The sequence below is a fragment of the Aptenodytes patagonicus genome, chromosome 3 (assembly GCF_965638725.1).
Source record: "Aptenodytes patagonicus chromosome 3, bAptPat1.pri.cur, whole genome shotgun sequence".
Taxonomy (NCBI): Eukaryota; Metazoa; Chordata; class Aves; order Sphenisciformes; family Spheniscidae; genus Aptenodytes; species Aptenodytes patagonicus.
Window position 1 is genome coordinate 17,008,462 of NC_134951.1, and position 17,199 is coordinate 17,025,660.

The window sequence follows — 17,199 nt, forward strand, 5'->3', positions numbered from 1 at the left end:
AGATATCCTTTTTTGGAAGGCAGTGTTTGCTAAATAAAGAGTTTGGTATTACAAATTCTATTACGTTATTTTGCAGGAAGTCACCTCATCAGAGTACTTTCCATTGGATTTGTCCAGGTTATTGAGCAGTTCCTGTGCAATTCATGCAGTGACTAATCCATAAGTATTTAAAAACTTTGTTACTTTGGTTTAGTTTTATTGTATCTTTTGTAAAAATGTCATCAAATTTAAGAATAGGTGCTAAGTCTTTTGTCCCTCTGAAAGATGAGTACTATGTCCTAGTGCATCACTCCTTTATCCTTAATGGGTCTTGCAGGAACAGTTATGGTCAAGGCTGAAATAATGCCTATAAATACTGTTCTTAAAGTAACTAAAGATTGATACTGTGTCTTCTTCATTGACTTCCCTTTTTGCTTATTAACACTATTTTATGTTTCTTTTTGTAAGGAAGTTCTAAAACATGATGTATAAGACCTTCATGACAGATTTCATGTTGCAGAGATTCAAGAGTAAAACTCCTCCTTTTCTCTGTGCGGCGGTGGAAATGTTTTAGGTGTTACATCACAGAATGGTTGAGGTTGGCAAGGACCTCTTGAGATTGTCTAGTCCAACCCCCCTGCTCAATGCAGGGTCAGCTAGAGCAGGTTGCCCAGGACCACGTCCAGTCAGGTTTTGAATATCTCCACTGATGGAGACTACACAATCTCTCTGGGCAACCTGTTCCAATGCTTGACCACCCTCACAGGAAAAAAGTATTTTCTTGTGTTCAGATGGAATTTCATGCGTTTTACCTTGTGCCCATTGTCTCTTGTCCTGTCAGTGAGCACTACTTTCTTTTCAGAATCTAGCTCCCTTTTCTTCATTCCCTCCCATCAGGTACTTATACACATTGATGAGATCCCCTGCCCTGAGTCTTCTCTTCTCCAGGCTGAAGAGTCCAAGCTCTCTGAGCCTTTCCTCCTACAAGAGATGCTCCAGTGCCTTAATCTTCATGGCCTTTTGCTGGACTTGCTCCAGTAAGTCCCTGCCTTTCTTGGTGTGGGGAGCCCAGGAGTGGACACTGCACTCCAGGTGTGGCCTTACCAGTGCTGAGTAGACAGGAAGGATCACCTCCCTTTACCTGCTAGCAATGCTTTCTCTAATGCAGCCCAGGATGTTGTTGGCCTTTTTTTCCTGTGGGGATGCATTGCTGGGTCATGAGCAGCTTGTTGTCCACCAGGACCCTCAGGTCCCTCTTTGCAAAGCTGCTTTCTAGCTTGTCAGGCCCCAACCTGTACCTGGTGCCTAGGGTTATTCCTCCCCAGATGCAGTACTTGGCACTTCCCCTTGTCAAACTTTGTGATATTCTTCTCTGTCCAGTTCTCCAGCCTGTAGAGGTCCCTTTGAATGGCAGCACAATCCTCTGGTGTGTCAGCCACTCCTCCCAGTTTTGTATTGTCTGCAGGTATTACCAACATCAAGGTAAACAGCATCCACTGCTCTCTCCTTGTTCACCAATCTAGTCACCTCATCATAGATGGCTATCAGCTTGGTCAAGCATGATTGTTCCTTTGTAAATCCATGCTGACTACTCCCAGTCACCTTCTTGTCCTTTGTGTGTTTGGAAATGGTTTTCAGGAGCCTTTTCTCTTATCACATTCCCAGGGATTGAGGTGAGGCTGGCCCACCTGCAGTTCTCTGAATCTTCCTCCTTGCCCTTCTTGAAGACAGGAGTGATATTTGCTCTTTTCCAGTCTTCAGAAACCTCTCCCAGTTGCCATTACCTTTCAAAGATTAAGAGTGGCCTCTCAGTGACACCAGCCAGCTCCCTCAGCACTCATGGGTGCATCCCATCAGGGCCCATGGACTTCTGTATGCCCAGTTTAAGTGCTGCTGGTCCTGGAGCACTTGGTCCTGGCACCTGGTCCTCCTTCACCAGGTGTAAGTCTTCCTAGCTCCAGACTTCTTCTCTGGTCTGAGGTGCCTGGGATTCCTGAAGGCTGGTCTTACCAGTAAAGGCTAAGGCAAAGAAGGCATTGAGTTCCTTGGCCTTTTGCATGTCCTTTGTCACCAGCTCCCCTGCCCTGTTCAACAACAGGCCCATATATTCCGTAGTCTTCCTTTTGCTGCTTATGTACTTGTAGAACCCTTTCTTGATGCCCTTCACATCCTTCACCAGATTCACCTCTGGGTCAGCCCTGGCTTTCCTAACCCCTACCCCTGAACAATCAGACAGCAGTTGTCCTCCTCCTGGGTCAGTTGCCCTTTGTTCCACCTCTTGTGTGCTCTACTAAAGGCCACAGAATACAAGCTTGCCTTACTATTTGTTTTAAATGGATAGGGAAACATCATTAGCATCTCTCTAGGATCATCTATAAGGTTCCCAAGAGGATTACATTTATTATATTTGACATAACTATTATAAAACATCAGAGCCTCACAGATGCACTAAAACATTGCATGAAGCATAAAACTTCAAAAAAGGCGAATGGCATTTCTTGAGCAAGTCCTGTTTTCCATATGGTCTAGTGACTACTGCTGCTACTTCCCAAGGCACTTTCATTTGTTAGGAGGTAAAAAAAAAAAAAATTGCAATCGAATCTCTTGATTTTGAAATGAAAATCTGCTTAATCATTAATTTTTTTTGTGGTGAAAAGTGACATCTCTACAGATGAGGTAGTCTTATTTGTGTATGTGCATATTTAGGACAGTCTGGCATTCAAAATGTATTTAATAATCTTGGGCCTTGCCTTTAACTCTGTCCAGGTAGATATATTATTAGAATGAGTATAATAATTTTAGTGAGATTTGCAACAGAAATGATCCCTGCCCAGATATATTAAGAAAAAAAAATAAAATCGGCAGGTTGTTAGCTATAGCCTCAGTTATTAAGAAGACTGAAAAGCTGTCTAGTTCTATTGGCTGCCTATTAAAAAATGTGATGTGGTCTCTGACTTAAATCTCTGTGATGCCCTGTCAAGGCTCAAAACCTGAAGAAACAATCTCAGGATTTTGTTCTTAGAGCAGTGAACAAAACTACAAGTTCAGGCAGAACTCTGGAGGTACTGAGTATGAATGGAGTCTCTGGCTCTTCTTAGTATCTGAAACTAATTTTTATTTTTATTTGTCCTTGCATAACTGGAAAGGGCTGTGTATTTTGAAGAGTAATTTTTTAAGTTTTTCTGGGTTGTTGAAAGGTGGAATTGAGTTAAGTCTTGTAAGAGGCGTTTAAAATACTATTTTTAGTTTAGATTTTGGTGATCTCATCTCTTACCATTTTAAGGGGTCTCAATTGTTTTCTGTGGAGGCATTGATAATTGGTAGCAGAATGGCATGTAGAGTTCTGGCTTGTCTTCTGTTGAGTCACTTAGAAAAAGTAATCTAGTCTTGTGAGCTTGAATTATGTGGTGAATTGTCTTCTTAAGTTTAGGTCATGTCCTGCTTCCAAGAAGAAAAATGTGCAGTTGTTTTTTTGAATATCCAGAATGAGAAGGTAGAAAGAATGTGATCAAAGCAGTAATATAGATAATACAAACATAAAGTTTTTTAATATGCAGGAAAAGTGTAATGGAAATAAGAAAAACAGATTGACTGAATTGAGTATATTAAATCAGTCTTTAATGAGTAAGATTACTTACTGGTTAAGATTAAAACTACTACTCCAGTTTAAGTCCCAGTGCTACTAATCAGTGGTAATGTATCTGTACTGTTTATAGATGAGCTTGGAGCCAGTCAGTGTGTGTTAGCTCCTTTGTGGTGACTGGTTTATAAACATACTTGAGAGCTTGTTTGATTTGCCTACTAGGAATGTAATGCATGTTTGAATAATATATAATCAGTCTCAGTGTAGTAGTTTTAATAAAGTTGTTAATTATGATTTTAGAACTCAACTTATTTTTATTTCTTTTCAGGATGGCTTGAATTCTTTGGTCCTTGATCTGGATTATCCAGCGCTGAGGAAGAACAAGAACATTGATAATTTCTTAAATAGATGTAAGTTGCAAGTGGCCCTTAAACAATGACATTGCTGTGATCTCAGTCATAGGAAGCTGAGTGGTCAGAAACGCATTGCTGATTTTCATTTTACTGATTTCTATAACTCTGAGCTTCTATAGAAGTCTTTGGAGGACTGCTTATTACAGAGAGGTTTCATTTTGGGGAGTCATTGTATTGCTGAAAATATGTTGGAAAATACCAGCAGTAGATTGTAATTTTTCCAACTACAGTTGGAAAAATCCTTTTATATTATTTTTTATCTTAAGTATGTGCTACGACATAATTTGCAAAGCATATCCCAGTTATTATTCTTTAGGAATTAAGTACTCAAAATGTCAACATTATATATACAGTCTTAATTAATCTAACAGAGAAGCCTGTTCTGTTGATTAAAACTAAAATTATTGTACCTTAAAATCTGTTGGAGCATTTTTGAACCTTTGTGTAAATGTTTGTGATTCTCCCCAAATTAATTGTAGACAGGATCTTGGAGTTTACTGAGCGTATGAAAATGTAAGACTGTTACATCAGAGTAGCTGTATTTTGTCTTTTTGAAGTGTTTTCTATCCATGTATATAAACAGGTTTTTTTTTTTTCCTTGTAAAAATAGTGGATTATTTGCTTTAAAATGTAAGTTGCAGTGAGTAAGCCTTCTTGGAACAACTATGCATTGTAGTGAGCTTAGATATATTTTTAAAAAACCCAAAACTTTTCTATTGCATATGTCGAGGTTACTGTGGATGCAGTCTTATCAGCCACTCCTCTTTTGGTTCTTAACTGGTAAGAGCTTTGTGTGTCTTCCCTCCGTTGCTCAGGGACTCCTTTGAATATCCAGTCATGATCCTCAGTTAAATGGTGGCTTGTGTAGTCATTTGTAGTGAGTTCTTATGTTTGGAATTCAGTGCTTCTCCGTGAGGTTTGGCAGAGCCCCATAGCTGGACATAGAGCTTTACAGTTGCCAATAAAGTCTCATTTGGAGAAGTCACTGAAAACAGAACAAATAAGCAGATTAGGAAGGAGAGGCATACCTTGGGATTCTTCTCAGTTTGAGTTCAAAGGAATTTAAGCAGATACTTATGAGAGAAAGGATCAGGAACAGCATTTTAAGTAATTGTTACCTGCAACTGTGCATTTTAAGTGTGATGTGAGGGAGAAGCCCTATCCACAGCAAATATGAGAATGACGTAAATGACAGTATCAGTAACTTTTATGAGCTGTTCAGATTCGCCTTTACATTACAATACTATTTTTGCAGTAGGACAAAATTAGAAACCTTTTTCTAATCAGAAGACCAGTATTTTCTGGTATATGGCTATTAAAAATAGCAACTATGGGAAAACAATTTAACCTTGGGAACAGGTTTTTTGGTTTTTTTTTCTGCAGGCCCTCAACATTCTTGCTGTCTGTCTTCCCTTTTCTGAAGGCTGTTGCTCCTTCTCCTACTCTAGCTTCTATCTCATTGTTGTAGTAAATATTATTAAGCAGCTGATGTGGCCTGCGGGCTACCAGCAATGGCAGAAACCCCAAAATATACTTTGGTTCACAATTTTATTACTGCCCTTTTTTTTGAAATAAGCTGACAGTTTACAGTTGAAATAGCCAGATACTAGTTAAAGAAAATTCTGAGATGTGTTACCAAAAAATTCACAGTAGTTAATTAAGAGTTTTCAGGGATGCATGTCATCCTTACCTGTTGAACTTTAAAAAAAGCATGTGAGAGCTGACTGTTTTGGCTCACACACTGTGAGGCTGTACATCTCTTTTAAGAATCACCCATGTAACTTCTCTCCTGTTACTGTACTGCCTGGGAAAGAAGGAAAAATAGTGCTGCATATCTTCTGTGATTTAAACTTTAAAAAAAAAAAAATCTGAAATGAGAATTTTGTAAACATTTGAAGCTGCTAATATTTTGGCATTGCAACTGAAAGAATCAGTCCTGCCACAGCGATTTGTTTCAAAGTCCTTTCTGACACAGGTGTTTGTGTCAGTTTGTTATCAACCAGGATGGGGAACTGAGGAGAATTAATGCAAAGAGTGGGGTGTTTGGTTTGTTTGTTTCTTTTTGTTAAAACTAGTCAGGCAAAAGAAAAGCAAAGACCAGTTTTTGATTTTCATTTCGCTTCACCAATATTTGTGCCAGCACAAAGGGAGCTGCTCGGGTGCCAGAAAAAACAGGAGGACAATTGGGTTCTTATTGGCATTGGTATTTTATGTAATTTAAAGTTGCTGAACTCATATCTCATGTCTTTTTGGAAACTGTTCTGACGGTAGCAAGTATCAGTGGAAAGGAAGAGCGTACATGTGCTTGCTGAAGCCTCTCACTACCACAGACTTGGAAGAAGAACTGGGAATAGTATTAAGAATTTATGGAACAGTAAGTTGCTGCTCTCTTAGGTTAGGGAACAGCGAGTTCTTGTCTCTTCTGATTTTTTTTCTCAGCATCTAAAGAGCTGTAGCAAATGCCTAGATGAGAATTATTGTCAAAAGGTTCTGACAGACTGATGAGCTGTCTGTGCTGGGGGCCTGGAGCCTGTATCCCTCCTCACAGCTTCCTGAGGCAACTGCGGAGAGGAGGTGGGGCCATCTTGTGAATTAGCACTCCATAGTGCAAAGTGAAGCAGCTGAGGCGGAGTCGTTGCTTATGATTGTTTTAATCCATGTTACCCAAATCTTCAAAAATTGCAGAGAACACTGCAATTTTCATCACACTTTCGGTCAATTTAATCACTTAATTCTTCCACAACACCACTTTGAGAAGGAAAAATTTTTTTCTACCATATTCCCAAGGGTTTGAATATGCCTTACTTCAGACCTACTGCAAGTCATTGCTAATCAGGTTAATGTTTTATTAATAGCTTATTTTAATTTAAAAACAAAATAGTTTGCATCTCAGCTGAGACATTAATTGATATTCAGCTCAACTCGTAGTTTCAAGCTGAAACTCAGATGTTTTAACTCATTTCACAAAGCTACAATTTATTAATTGCCCGTACTATAGGAGTTCAGTATATCCTGTTTCTGTGACCACTTTGCAGAAACAGCCTCTTCGTGTTTAATATGCAAGAAACTTTTTCAATGCCTGCTTTCCCTTACTATTCTGATTTCTTACCACTTTCTCTAAGGCATTGAACCAAAGTAGAGCATGTATTTATTATAAGAGGCACATAATTATCTCATATAAAAGTACAACCATTCTTTTTCAGTCTTCTGTATTGCTTTTATCAACTGTTAGGATTCTGATTAAATTGCTGCTTTTCGGAGTATTCATGGGACAGGAAAGCGTAACGTAATATTTAATTCCCAAAACAATGAGAGGAATCTCATAGTCCTCTGAGAGCAAAAACTAGCTTGCTTATTTTAGAAAAGAAGCTTGAGCTTTCCGGCACGGGCTTGGTGTAACAAATCTTTCTTGGTCTTTTCTTTTCCTCCTCTGTCATCTAGGCTATGACAACAGGTTGAGTAAATTCTTCCAAGTCACTTTCTCTGCCATCTGAGATTTGCCAAGTGTTGAATAATATCTTAGTGGCTTGTGCCTTTTTTGGTGGTCTCCCATGCAGGTAGTACATAGCCTGTTAGCTGCTTTAACTTCTGGGAGCAGAAAACTAAGTAATTAAATAACACTTTTAAGCAACAGTTTAATAATTTGTAATCTTATCATCAGGAATAAAAGGGCATGAAGAATGGATTTTGAGGAAGTTCAAAGAGCAGCACAGGGAGTGGTGCCGGCAGCAGGCCTGGTACAATCCAGAAGCCTTGACTCCCTAAACGGATCAGTGACTTCCTATGTATTATCCAGCATCACTCAAAAATTAGAAACCTCTACTGGTAAAATGATTTGCTGATGTTTTGGAGGTTGGCAAACTTTTAGAGTGTAACGGCAATGGCCATATTTGCAGTAGAAGGAACATTTAGTACAGGTATGTCACTCGTGCAGCAGCTTTGCTAACCCCCTGAATAAACTTCCTGGAAAGTTGCTTTTGCCATTTTCCTCTCCAAGCAGACACTGCTTACTTAAAAGATTTATCTTTTAAGATTAACTTCTCGCAAAAGCAACAGTTCTGGTTCCTTCCCTTACATTTTGTTATGTTGCTTGAAGTTGCTGAATCATATGCCAGCCATGCGGTTACCAACAGAAATATGTTATCTGGTATGGTGTTAATGCCTGTTGTGACTGTAATTCTCTGTGCTCCGTACTTCCTGTCAGTGACACAGACGAAATGTCAGATGCCAAGAAAAATCTTAGAAATTTAGTGCACTGTAAAAGTTACATTGAGTTAAGGAGCTAATTGCCCCTCTGGTTTTCTTTTGGCTTCTTTAAGGCCACTCCTTGCCAGGTCTTTGCAGTCACCTCAGCAGGTTGGGCTCCAGTTCCATTCTTAATGATATTGTTCTGGTGAGAGTAGCGATGGGAGAGGTATCAAATAACCAACTTTTCCCAAGCAGAGCATGAATTAGAGTCACAGTGTTTGAGACAGAATGTCTTATATGTATAAGCAAGTTACATGTCACTGATAATAACCACTTTACCATTTGGGTACTTGGTATCATAGAATCATAGAATAGTTTGGGTTGGAAGGGACCTCTAAAGGTCATCTAGTCCAACCCCCCTGCAATAAGCAGGGACATCTTCAACTACATCAGGTTGCTCAGAGCCCCCTCCAACCTGACCTTGAATGTTTCCAGGGATGGGGCATCCACCACCTCTCTAGGCAACCTGTGCCAGTGTTTCACCACCCTCAGCATAAAAAATGTCTTCCTTATATCTAGTCTAAATCTCCCTCCCTTTAGTTTAAAGCCATTCCCCCTTGTCCTGTCACAACAGGCCCTGCTAAAAAGTTTGTTCCCATCTTTTTTATAAGCCCCCTTGAAGTACTGATAGGCTGCAATAAGGTCTCCCCGAAGCCTTCTCTTCTCTAGGCTGAACAACCCCAACTCTCTCAGCCTTTCTTCATAGGAGAGGTGTTCCATCCCCCTGATAATTTTCGTGGCCCTCCTCTGGACCCGCTCCAACAGGTCCGTGTTCTTCTTATGCTGAGGGCTCCAGAGCTGGACGCAGGACTCCAGGCGGGGTCTCACCAGAGCAGAGCAGAGGGGCAGAATCCCCTCCCTCAACCTGCTGGCCATGTTTCTTTGGATGCAGCCCAGGATACGGTTGGCCTTCTGGGCTGCGAGCGCACATTGCTGGCTCGTGTCCAGCTTTTCATCCACCAGTACCCCCAAGTCCTTCTCGGCAGGGCTGCTCTCAATCCCTTCATCCCCCAGCCTGTATTGATACCGGGGGTTGCCCCGACCCGGGAGGACCTTGCACTTGGCCTTGTTGAACCTCATGAGGTTCACACAGGCCCACTTCTTGAGCTTGTCCAGGTCCCTCTGGAGGGCATCCCGTCCTTCTGGTGTGTCGACCGCACCACTCAGCTTGGTGTCATCTGCAAATTTGCTGAGGGTGCCCTCAATCCCTCTGTCTATGTCATTGATGAAGATATTAAACAGTACCGGTCCCAAGACGGACCCCTGCAGGACACCACTTGTCACCGATCTCCATCTGGACATTGAGCCGTTGACCACTACCCTCTGGATGTGACCATCCAGCCAATTCCTTATCCACCAAAGAGCCCATCCATCAAATCCATATCTTTCCAATTTAGAGAGAATGATGTTAGGGGGGATCGTGTCAAAGGCCTTACACAAGTCCAAATAGACGACATCCGTAGCTCTTCCCTTGTTCACTGATGTAGTCACTCCATCACAGAAGGCCACTAGGTCAGTCAGGCAGGACTTGCCCTTGGTGAAGCCATGCTGGCTGTCTCAAACCACCTCCCGGTCCTCCATGTGCCTCAGCATAGCTTCCAGGAGGATCTGTTCCATGATCTTCCCAGGCACAGAGGTGACACTGACTGGCCTGTAGTTCCCGGGGTCTTCCTTTTTTCCCTTTTTAAAAAATGGGGTTTATGTTTCCCCTTTTCCAGTCAGTGGGAACTTCACCGGACTGCCACGACTTCTCAAATACGAGATACAAAGCAATTGAGTTCTGCCATCAGGCTTACTTTCATTAAATCAGGGATGTGTCCTCTGCAAGTCAGAGGACTGCTGCTTTCTGTTTCCCTATCTTCCGCTCGTCTATGGAAGACAAAATACATCTTGCGTTCCTCTTTCTTTTCTCGGGGGGGGGGGGGGGGGGGGGGGGGGGGGGTGATACACGGGGACGCTAGCCTGTCTGAAGTTTCTGCTGCTTCTGCAAGGTCTTCAGCAGCTTCTTGTTCCTCACATACCTTTGACCAGATATCATGTATGCACCTCTAATTACTTCAGTCTTACTGTTGTGCTTTTTGTTTGTTTTTAGGTGGGTGTGGGATTGCAGCACTTCCTGGCTGTACTTCAGTTTAACTTCTGGCTAGACTTTTGCCTAGGGCAGCAACTTTTGACTTAATGTAGCAGCACTCATTGACTGACTGTGTCTGGTCTGTGGGGATAAAATTGCACGTCCTTGCATTTTTATTCATCATATATACACACCCCAGAACTGTCTGATATACATTTTTTTTTTTTTTTAACTTTTAAGAAAATAACCTGGATATGAATTTCCCCCCCACACTGCCTCTGCCTTAAAGAGCAGGAAAGCTTGGTTTTCTCCTCCTCCCCACCCCCCTTTACTCTTCTAGTCAGGTACTTATTCCATTTTCACAAGCACTTGTAACCTTCAGCCACATTCTTGCTGCCAGCTGTCAGTGACTGATCCAAACACTCTGCCCTTTCAGAAAGTGAAGCTTCATTTGTTTAAAGGTTACAGTGCCATTTTCAAGTAGTAAATCAAAAGCTGTCTTTAAACACTCTTGCTATCCAGCATTCCTGGTCCTTTTTATGTTACAGAAGAAACCTGAATCATAGGTGACGACATTCTCACATTTTAGGACTTCTACTCAAATGTCACAATATTTTTATAAGATTCCATTATATTCTGGGGCTGGGCAGGCCATGTAATGTCTTCCCTTAAACCTGACATTTTTCTTTTGTTGGGCTTTGTGCTGTTGCAAATTCATGAGGCTGTAAGATACAGCCTGTGGTATCTGTGCATACAGATACCAGAAATGTACAAACTCCTGTGTGTGAAACCTTCTGAAAATTAAGTCGTCTAGTAAAAGGATAGTGCTGGAAAGGCCTCCTGCACCTTGAATTAGATCATGTTATGTGATATATGAACTAAATCATCTGATCCAGGATGTTGCAATTACGACATTGCTTCAGGGTTTCTCTGAGCTTGCCTTCTTGCAGCCTGTTTTTTGTTTCAGGTTAGTTCCATTCTTTGATTATCTGTTCCGTATCTGTTAAATTTTATGACAAAATAGACAATCCATCTGTATAACTGATACTTCTGCAACACCTGCATCCCTAGATGATGATTATGGTTTTTAACTAAGATTATTAAATCTTGTAGTAGAGCAAGTAGGATTTCTCCATCCTCAGCATTTCACAGGGATGATAAAACTGGTAACTCCTCAGTTGGTATCTCATTTGCTTACTTCATATATTGTTGGGTTTTTCATTGCTTAACTGCAGTGTTTAATGCTTAAACAGTTTCACTGGAGCTGTATTGTTTATATGTATAAAATTGTTTATAATTTCTGTATTATATTTTGAACACAGAAGTATTCCTGTGAGTTTCTGACCAATAATGGAGCTATGTAAAACTACACCCTACTCTTTCAACATGTTTAAATCCCTGCCATCTCATCTCACACATCTGAAAACATTTGAAACATCTCAGAAACATTTGAAAATAAATTCATGTGATTCCCCTCCCTTGTGAGATGTGTGAACATTGTGTTCACACATGTAATTACACATTCTCTCTGACTTAAAATTTGCTGATACTCCTTCTCTACTGCTTCTTCCTGTGAATTTGAATTTGTCCTCCTTGTCTTGTGCCAAAGCTTCTGATTTGCAATTAAGTAAGCTTCCAAGCACAGTCTTCCCTTCTCAAACTGCAAAATTAGGTCACATAATGAATGAAATAATAAACTTGGTGTGGGTGAAGCACTGTTGCTGTCCTATGCTTCCTGTCTAAGCTTTCATGATTCACTGTAAAAAAAACAGCCTCAGCATTCTCTCAACTCCTTTTCCTGTGCACACGCTGGATTACTTCACAGTCTTATCGGTACACTGAATGTAGCAGTTTTGTCTACTTTTGAGGTTTTAATTGCCTTGTCCTTACAACTTTACTAGCAGACTCTTTTCCCTGATTATTATTAACTTTTTTTTTCCTTTAAATCTCTCCCCTTCCCCTTCTTACCTAATCTTTTCCTCAGAAGAAGAAATTTTCAGTTGCACTTTTGTGTTCCACAGGTTAGGAATGACATCTGGAGGTCAACTGGTCCAACTATCTGCTCAAAGCCAAACCAGTTTTGATGTTAGATCAGGTTGTTCAGGTCCTTGTACAGTTGAATTTTGGAAATTTCCAAAGTTAGAGGTTTTGCAGCTCTGCCGGACAGTCTGCCCCATTCACCAATTCTAGGGATTCTTTTCCTACAAAGTAGGATTTCCAGTGTTCCAACTTGCCTGTTGCCTCTTGTCCTTTCACTTTGCATCTCTTAAAAGTAAAACATCCTTTCACATTCTGTTGAGGCCAACCATTTAGACTTCCTTAAGCTGAACAATTCCAATTCTCTCAGCTTCTCTATAAGCATCATGTGATCCTACTCTCTAAGCATCTTGGTGACCTTCCATTAAGCTAGGGAATATTTTCATATTTTTCTTGCACTGAGGAGCCAAAAACTAGACATAGCATTCCAGATGTAGTCTCACAAGTGACAAACAGAGGGGAAGAATCACTTCCCTCAACCTGCTGGCTATGCATTTACCAACACAGCCTTGTATGCAGTTGGTGCAAAGGCTTGCTGTTCGTTCCTCTTTGTTCATCTTGTTGTCCACCAGGGCTCTCAGGTCCTCTTTTTCAAGGTGCCTTCTAGCTGGTGAGCACCATCTTGTACCGTTGTATGGTGTCGTTCCATCCTATGTACAGGACTCTGCATTTGCCTTTGAACTTTGTGAAATTCCTGTCAGCTCAGTTACCCATCCTGTCTGGGTCCCTCTTAGGAGCAGCCCTGCCCTCCAGTGCATCAACTTTGAACTTTGAACCACTGACCATGACCCCAGCAAGTTTTCCACCCACCTTGTAATTTCTCTGTGCAATCCATGTCAGCCTGGTTTGGCTACAAAGATTCTGAGATGCTGTATTGAAAGTCATGCTACAGTGAAAGAAAGGAAATATGTACTGCTCTCCCATCGTCCACCAAGACAGACATCTCCTCCTGGAAGGCAATCAGCTATTGAAACAGTTTGTCCTTTTTAGATCCATTCTGGCTGTTCCCATCCTTTCTTGTCCATCAAGTGCTTGGAAGTGGATTCCAGAAGGATTTGCTCCATGATCATCATGGGCAGTAAGGTTAGGCTGCTGTTCCAGCCTGTAGTTTTCTGGATCCTCCTTGTTGCCCTTCTGGAACACGGACATGACATTTGCCCTTTACCAGTCATCAGGAGCCTCCCCAAGTTGCAATGACCTTTCAAAGGTGATAGAGAACAGCCTGGTAATGGTGTTGACTGGCTCCTTCAGCATGCTTAGATGCATCCTGTGTCATCTCATGGCCCGGTGTGTGTCAAGTTTGCTTTACTGGTCCTTAACTCTGACTTTCTCTACTGTGATACTTCACTGCCCCACACCCTGCTATTAGCATCAGGGAGCTGGGAGACCTGTGAGCAGAGCTTGCCAGTGAAGCCTGAGGCAAAAAAGGCATAGAGTACCTTGACCTTCTCCATGTCCTTTGGCATTAGAACCCCAACCCCACTGAGAGCAGCAGCCCCACATTTGCCTCATTCTTTCTTTTTATTGCCAGTGTATTTATAATGGTTCTTGTTTCCCTTCATAACCCTGGCTAGTTTCAACTCCAGCTGGCTTTCCCAATTCCATCCTTGCATGTTTGGGAGATTCCTGCTGGGTAGCCCATCCCTGCTTCCATGTTCCAAACCTTCGCTTTTTGTGCTTGAGTTGAGGCAGAGGTTGCCCGTTCAGCCAAACTGGCTCTCTGCCATGCCTGCTCAATTTCTAGCTAATCAGAACAGACTGTTCTTGTGCTATGAGCATGTCATCTTTGAAGATCAACCCACTCTTCTACCCTCCACAACAGCTTCCCACAGGATCCTGCCTATGAGTTCCCTGAACAAGCCGTAGTCTGTTCTCCTGAAGTCCAAAGTCTGCTATTTTCCTTCCTCCTTTCTCTCAGGGTCTTAATTTCCACCATCTCACGGTTGCTTCGGCGAAGGCTGCCACAGACTTTGTCATCCTCTGGCCAGTTCTTTCTTGTGAGTAACAGATCAGAGTGCCTCCCTGATTGGCCTTGTTGCTCACTTGGGTCAAAAGAAATGTTCTTGATGGTCAGGCATCTCCTGGATTGCTTGCAGCCTGCCAGGCTGCTTTTCATGAATATCTAGGAATGGTTAAACTATTTACTAGATGTTCGTTATCATTAACTCCCTGCTGACAATGTCATCTTTAATGTAATACTGAATTAACTGTACCTCTGATCCTTTTTTTTTCCTGTATTCAGATCTGAGATCCCCTTTAATGCCTTTCTTGGGATCAAATTCCACGGTCTTTGACCCTAAACAGGGATCTCACAATATACACCTCTACTCCTCTCTGGATATAAGCATCCACAGCTCTTCGTACAATTTCATGCTCTTCCCTGGTAGAGGTCTTACTCCAGCCAACCTGTTTTGCTTTGTTTTGTTCTTCCTCTAAGCATGTGTGGGAGCAGTGTCAAAGCTTGTCATGCTTAAGAAAGATTACCTCCAGTATCATGGATTCCATTCATTGCTCCCATTATCTTTTGTCCTTGTAATAATAATAGATTTTTAAAATGCATTTAGCCAGGAATGCATTCACTAGTATGCTACATTTACAAAATTAAAGAGTCTAGGACCTTGCACGTTTTTAGAATTTGTTGGAGGTCAGAATTTCACTGGTTTCCCTTACAGATTCCCACAACTGCCAACAAGAAAAATACTGAAAAACGGAGCTTATCTGCAGAGTATTGCACCAGAGGATACTTGAACAGAGCATTTGTAGACCTAATTTTAAAAAGTGTAGAACTACCCATGCAGTGAACACTAAAAATTGAGATGGCCAGCAGTTACATAAACATATGTAAACTTGAATTAATATTTCATATGGAATGAATGAGTGGATCTGAAGTCATATCTCTACATGATCTGAAGTTGTACACAAAGGTTATTGAGTTATATTCCTCGCCGTTTGACTGCTGTTGAACCCTCCAGGTGTGTAGGAGCAGGTTGCACCTGCAGTGCTTTTGTGTGTACCAGGTACTTCACACTCCTGCATTATCAATGGAGTGTCAGTGCATCCTGCCAGCGCAGGGGGTGGCAACAAATAGTTGTCTGAAAATTCAAGATAGGCATCTCTGGTTCTTTTCTTTACCCACATCTTCCTGTTAACTTGTAAATGATTATTAGAGGTGTGAAATGAGAGTCAGCAAAACCTAAAAGACATTTCAGTTGTTACAGCTAAAGGTAGATGATTAATGGTTTCCAAACAATAATGAAAGGGGCTATTAGTTGCGACTGCAGATTTCAAGAATTACCAAGGCGGCTCTAAACATTTAAATAAAAATAGCTTGTTTTGACTCTAAATGAAAAACGTTAGAGAAGATTCTTGTATTCTGTTAATACATGCATTATCATAACTTTTATTTGATTTGTTTTAGATGAGAAGATTGTGGAAAAAATCCGAGCTTTACAAATGAAAGCTGAAGACTATGATGTTGTTAAGGTGATTGGAAGAGGGGCTTTTGGAGAAGTGCAGCTGGTAAGAATGTAATGATTTAATGATTAGACAGATTTACACCTCTAGCCAAAACCTTCCCCAGTCTTGCATGCTTTATATCTAAAAATGCATTCTTATAAAGAATAAGTCTTATTTTCATTGTATCGTGAGGTCATTTCTGTGCATAGTAAAAACAGTACATCTGAGTTTGAAACATGATGGGTTGGAAGGGAAGGACCTGGGAAACAGTTTGCTATCCTTTGATCAAAGTGGAAAAGGCAGTTCATGGCAATTCTAAATTTTTTTGGCTGCAAGCATCACTGTATGACAATATCTGAAACCTTCCTATGAAAGAGCAAGCTAATAGTGCAACAAAAAAATTTTGTGTTGCTCTTATAATTGTGATGCTTGCATTGTATTTAACTGGTATGACTCATGTAAGATTTTTTTAAGACTCTTTCTTAACATTGTATCCTGTATAATATCTAATGTAAGAATGGGATTACTTTTTAAATTCATATTGCAGAGAAATTCTGTTTAAAAAAGAAGCAATAAAAATACAAAAAGTAACATAGTGTATCATGCATAGGCTGCTTTTCATTTAATTTTGATTTTCCCTGGACTTCCAAGGGAAGTGATAAATAGCACAAAAATGTGAACATATGTATAAGGTGGATTAATGTCAGTTTTGAAATACGCTATGAATGTAAGCTCCGAATAGAATCTGAGGATACAAACACTGGGGCAAGTTATCATGAGCTAACAGATAACTGCATATCAGCTGATCCATGATAATTTTCTCTGTAAGAATTTTTAGAGGAAGAGAGGTGTGAAGCAAGTCAATGGAAAAGGGAGCAACTAATTTGCAGCAACTGAAGCTTGTTACCTTGTTACCACAAGGCAACAAAAATTACCCTTTTGCCTTGTGCCTTTTGGCATGGAACTGACATTTTACTGTTCTGTGCTAATTTTGCACTAGGAAGCTGGGAAAATCATATTGTCTTGTAACGTACAGCAATTTTGGAAAATACAAAGATGTTTTGGAGTTTTGTTGAGCAATGTGGCAGGGTCTTAGCTCTGAAGTGCTTATAGGAGGTACACAACGTATAATGGCGATAAATTTATTATCCATTTATGAAATTATTTGCATTTTCAATATTAGTATCGGTGAAATTGATTGGAACTGGGGAGAAAACCCCTGCAACTAGCCTAACACTATTTTGCGTGGCTCATGGGTAATTTGCAAGTTTAGATGTAATTCATGTGGCAGTTAACAACATTTAATCAGCAATTTTTAGTAATTTATTTCATTTTTCAAGGCAACTTCATCCAAGTGTGGCAACATGAGAATGTAGCGCTCTCTTCCCTATTTCTTTCTGGGTCATTTGCAC

General features: G+C 40.8%; 1 protein-coding gene across 3 annotated transcripts in view; it reads left to right on the forward strand.

Annotated features, from left to right (window-relative positions):
* Positions 1 to 17,199, forward strand: part of ROCK2 (Rho associated coiled-coil containing protein kinase 2) — a 104,419-nt gene that overhangs the window by 39,904 nt on the left and 47,316 nt on the right. For all 3 annotated transcript variants that reach the window (XM_076332773.1, XM_076332774.1, XM_076332775.1), the window contains exons 2-3: positions 3,891 to 3,972; positions 15,750 to 15,850. In XM_076332773.1, coding sequence (XP_076188888.1) covers positions 3,891 to 3,972; positions 15,750 to 15,850 — 183 coding nt within the window. The remainder of the gene's footprint in view (positions 1 to 3,890; positions 3,973 to 15,749; positions 15,851 to 17,199) is intronic.